The 5,149-nt window shown below is 39.3% G+C and overlaps 1 protein-coding gene across 1 annotated transcript; it reads left to right on the forward strand.

Annotated features, from left to right (window-relative positions):
* Positions 1-254: 254 nt before the first annotated feature.
* abraxas1 (abraxas 1, BRCA1 A complex subunit) lies at positions 255-3,556 on the forward strand (the record flags this gene model as incomplete). Its single annotated transcript, XM_079256996.1, has 9 exons — positions 255-387; positions 866-956; positions 1,023-1,059; positions 1,130-1,196; positions 1,274-1,470; positions 2,804-2,923; positions 2,998-3,082; positions 3,157-3,274; positions 3,348-3,556. Exons 1-9 carry the CDS (start codon positions 307-309, stop codon positions 3,554-3,556), a joined length of 1,005 nt encoding a protein of 334 aa, XP_079113122.1. The 5' UTR covers positions 255-306.
* Positions 3,557-5,149: the final 1,593 nt, after the last annotated feature.

The raw sequence follows: 5,149 nt of genomic DNA on the forward strand, positions 1-5,149 counted from the left end.
TGGACATTAAAAAATAACACTGAAAAGTAAATACATAAACTTAAAGTTCATTAACTCTTTCATGCATGAAAAAAATAATAAAAAGAATGCAACATTTTTGTGAAAAAAAAGACAAAAAAAACACTGAAGTGGTTTATTTATTTTATTTTATTTTACTCTATTTTACTCTGTTGTCGATACTGCGCTCCAATAGCTTTACGTGTTTGACCCTCCAGGCCACCGTAGTCACCCTCTCGTCAGCCGCTAAGGGAAGAAGTCAGCGCCTCTTACAAACTCGGTATTTTCTCTTTTCATCAATCAGGCGTCATGTCGGAGCCGACAGTTCGAGTCTCCGGGATTGTTTTAGCTTCTCTCATGTTCCAACATTTTAACAATGACTCCGACATGGTGAGAAGCTCTTTTATTCATTTTTAAAGTCCGTGTTATTGATGTTGACCCGCTCGGTTTGTGTGACTGAGGAAACAGCAAAAGCCTCCCGACACTAACTTTGAAGCTTTATAAAAAAAAAATTTATTATTGTTTCATTAGTGACATTTTTAATATGCATTTTGGTGCCGTAAAGTTTATATGTTGTTATGTGAAGTTAATACTTCCACAGTTGTGTTACTTCTACTTTTTAAACTATGCTATATGCTACACCGGACTCTTATGAAATATCTTGTAACTTAAGATAAACCACTGATTAATAACAAAACACAAAATATTCATAACGACTAAATACATTTTCCAAGCCTTTAAGCTCTGCTGGTAAATTCGGCATATATTTAATCCAAAAGGCGGTTTTTATAGGGGGTCACATTGATGGTTGAAAAACTGGAATCATGTCAATCAAGTTAGGTTTTCAGTCTGTTTCTGTGTCTGGCAGGAAGGTCTCGTGCTGGGAGAGAGCAGGTTTGATGAGCAGGTCACCATCAGCGACTCCCAGCCTGAAAACATCCACATTGAGGAAGTATACAGTAAGTACATACGTATTTTTACACATCAGGTGTGAGTTTTGTGTGTAATAAGTGTGTCTCTGACAGATGTCCAGAAGTGCATCCCCTGCCACAGACTGAACTCGTGAGTACTGCATGTATAATGAGGTGGTGAAATGTTTCCACTCTCTGATGTGTGGTGGTTTTGCTGTCAGTCTGTACAGCTGCACAGGGGAGGTGAACATGGAGGTGCTGCACAAAATGCTGGCAGACAACAAACAGGTGAACAACGAAGGTGTGTTGCATCAACGTGGTGTTGCTGTTTCACATGTTTGACGTGGCGTGTTTGTTGAACACAGGACAGCGTCATCGGCTGGTACCGGCAGCGCAGGAACACCGAACAGAACATGACGTTCAAGGAGAAGCTAGTCCACGAAAAGCTGAAATGTGCTCTGTCCAACCCTCACATGATCTTCATGCTACTGACGCCCAGCAAAGTGACGCCGACAGGCTCCACTCACAGGATGGAGTACTCCGCCTTCATCTTCCGCAGCAGGTTAGGTCGTCTCTGGTCTCCTGGGTCATAATTTATTGAAAACAATTGATAAATTCAGCATGTTTTACTTCTATTAAATATGTACTTTAATAAAAGACCAGCTCTGATCATGGGTTTGCACAGAATCTAGCAGTAGAACAAGTAAACAACATCATTTTTGAAGGCGTCACAGCAATCTCATCATATTTGAACATTCTTTATTTCATCAAAATAATAATCACATCATTGGTAATCTTTTAAAATAATTTAGTTTAGTTGCAAAACTTACAGAGGTCCATTTGACAGACAGGTGAGAACCTTTAACACTTTATTCATTTCATTCATGGGATGGAATTTAGGAAAGTTTCTACTAGAGCTGTGATGATACGCTTTTGTCCCGATTCGATTCAGATTTTTTTGGGTGCCGATTCGATTTAAATTGCGATTCTCACAATTCTTCGATATTGCTGATTTTGTAGATTAAAATCAAAATAAATGTATTAAATTTTTTTTTTTTGCTAGTCATTTTCATTGAGAAATTTCAATTTCAATGAGAAAAAAACAACACAGCAGCCAGACCATCATTCTGCTGCTGTAATACCCAAGAAGACAAGTTAAAGGATCAATAAAAACTTTAAAAATGACAAAAATAATCCATTATAAAACTTTTATTTAGTCTGAAAAAAATAGATTTTTTTTTTTTTTTTTAACAAAAAATCTATTTTAAATTGTGAAGCAAAAAAATCCTGATTTTCGATTTTTCGATACAATTTTCCCACCTTTAGATTCTGCTCACGGTTGATGAGTTAGGACCCCGGTTCTCAGACGACTCTGAACTGGTCGACTAAACGACAAGACCAGCTGCTGGCCCTGCGACCACACCAGTGACTAATGAGGGTGGGAAAATGAAATCGAAAAATTGAAAATCGGGGTTTTTTGTTTCACAATTTTAACATCGATTTTTTTTTTTTTTTTTTTTTTTTTTTTTTTTTTGTGTTAAATTGATTTTTTTCAATTAAATAAAATTAATAAAATAAAATTAATCTACTAATTTTTCATTTTTATTGGTTTTATTGATCTTTTTACTTGTCTTCTTGGGCATTATAGCAGCAGAATGATGGTCTGGCTGCTGTGTTGTTTTCTCCTAACTGAAATCAAGAAAAATTACCAGCAAAAAGAAGTTTTATTTAAAAGAAATGTTGTTTTTAATCTACCAAAATCAGCAATATTGAAGAATTTTGAGAATTGCAATTTAAATCGAATCAGCACCCAAAAAAATCTGGAAAAAAAATCAAATCGGGACAAAAGCATATCGTCACAGCCCTAGTGACCAACGCTTTCTTTTTCTTTCCAGATGCTTCGTAAACATCCCCGTGATGGTGAACAACCTGGGTCTGCTTGAGCAGCAGGCGTACTGGAAGGTGTCGGCTCCGTGTTCTGCAGCAGGTTATAACCTCACCCTGAAGAAACACCGGTATGTCCGGCTTCACGCCAGCATCTTCATACCAAATCCACGTCCCTGCTCACATGGCTGTGACTCTGTTGTAGGTCCAACTTCTTCTCCCCCAACGGGCTGCTGAAGGAGGTGAACGAGGTGGATAAAATGAACGAGTCGCTGCAGGCGGAGCTACAGGTAAAGGAAGGTAAACGAGCGTTTGAACACCCTGCTGCTGCACTTTGCTTCAGCGTTTCTGTGTTTGCGAACAGAAAGCGTGCAGAGACGTGGAGGAGAGCGAGCGTGGAGTTGAAGCGCTTCAGGAGGAGGTTTCATCTCTCAGGAAGCGGCTCAGAGAGAAGCAGCAGAACGCGGCAGGAGAAGATGGTGGTAAGATGCAGAACTCACCTCCTGGCATCTGTTTTAGGGTTTTTTGCTTACTCAGCGTTTCACCTGCGAACAGAAAAGGACGAGTTGACCCGACCGGGGAACAACCTGCTGCTGCTGGAAGCCGTCAGAACGCTCCTCGGCTTCTCTCCTCTTTTCCTCACGCAGAAGTTAAACCTGCACGCGTTCCCTATCCCTGACCAGGAAGTTGCCACGGCAACGCAGGAACAACTGCAAGCAATTGTACCAGTGAGGGAGCGGAAACGGAGGAGGAGCAGGTGCTGATCTGATGTTCAGGAAAACTAGAGTTCATATTTATATATATTTTATATTGGTTTAAAAAGCTCTGGAAAGTTGTTTGTTCTGTTCTGAGGATTTGTTACAAATGTCTTCTTGATAAATGTGTTTTTCTACTTTCGCAATGATCCTTGTTATTTGGCTTTAATTTTTGCCATTAAGGAGCTGCACCAACAAATATAAATCATGGAGAAACATTTCTAACCGAGTCAGGCAGAGGTTTCTGAAGCTTTGCAGCCGCTCGCTTTGTTTCTGTCAGACTGGAAACAAACACTGAAAATCAGGTTTTGTGGACAAGTTGCAGGGAGTTGAAACTTTGCTGGAAGTTTTGTTGCTTGTTTTTCTGAATCAACAACTGAAGGTTGAAACTTTAAGCTAACATGATTCATAAAACATTTTCCACACGTTGAGTTCGACACCCTGAAATAAAGCAGAATCCTCCTTTTAATTAACAAATTCATTCATCTTCAGTAATTATATCACTGAAATGATTACTTATTGTAATCGGTTTAGATTCAGCAGATTATTTCTGCTTATTGTCCTCTACATAATTTTAATATTGTTTTTAATGAAATAATCGAAGCGTTTCAGATTTTTACATTGAAATGCTACCAGTGTGTTTGTTTTCCTCGAGGAACAGGTCCAGCTGTCATGGAAAATCTCACAGCTGCGTTCCAGGCCTGGAAAACTAATTACACTTCATGGTTTCTGGAAAAGTCTGAAGATGACTGAAGCTTTCAGCCAGTCATGAAGTTTAAAAGGACTCAGAGTTGTTTGAAATTTAAGAATAGATTATTTTTCCATCCATGCCATTTCCTTGACCGTTTTCTCCAGTTCAGGTTGCAGGGAAGCTGGAGCCTATCCCAGCCATGAGCAGGTGAGAGGGAGGTTACACCCTGGACGGGTCGCCAGTGCATCATATGCCAAACAGATAGAATTGAGATCAGGGCTTGTCCGTTTGGTCCTATACAGGCTGCAGTCCTGCAGATTTTCAATGTGTCCCTGCTCCCTACACACCTGAATAAAGGAGTCTTTGTGTAGATGCCACAATCGTTGCATTTGTCTCCCAAATTCCAACATCCACTGCAGCATCTTCACACAAGGAGTCACCCGTGTGACAGACAATGATGCTCTATCATCGCGGATGTTCACCGCAGAAGCAGCTGAAACGTCGGCACGCATGAAGACAGAATGTGTCTCTGCTAGGGGTGGGAAAATCTAATCAAAAAATCAGAATAAAAATCGGGATTTTTTTCTTCACAATTTTAAAATTGATTATATTTCTTCAAATACAATGAATGCACTATATAATTTTATTTTATTGATCTTTTTACTTGTCTACTTGGGCATTATAGCAGCAGAATGAAGGTCTGGCTACTGGTTTTTTTTTTTTTTTCCTCGTTGAAATGAAGAAAAATGACGAGCAAAAAATGTTTTGCACTTTTTTTGGGGGGGTTTTAATCTACCAAAATATCGGAGAATTGTGAAAATCGCAATTTAAATCGAATCGGCACCCAAAAAAATCGGAATTGAATCGGGACATAAGCATATCGTCTCACCCCTAGTGTCTGCTGACTTTCT

Source organism: Telmatherina bonti, assembly GCF_933228915.1.
Source record: "Telmatherina bonti genome assembly, chromosome: 17".
In the NCBI taxonomy this organism is placed as follows: domain Eukaryota; kingdom Metazoa; phylum Chordata; class Actinopteri; order Atheriniformes; family Telmatherinidae; genus Telmatherina; species Telmatherina bonti.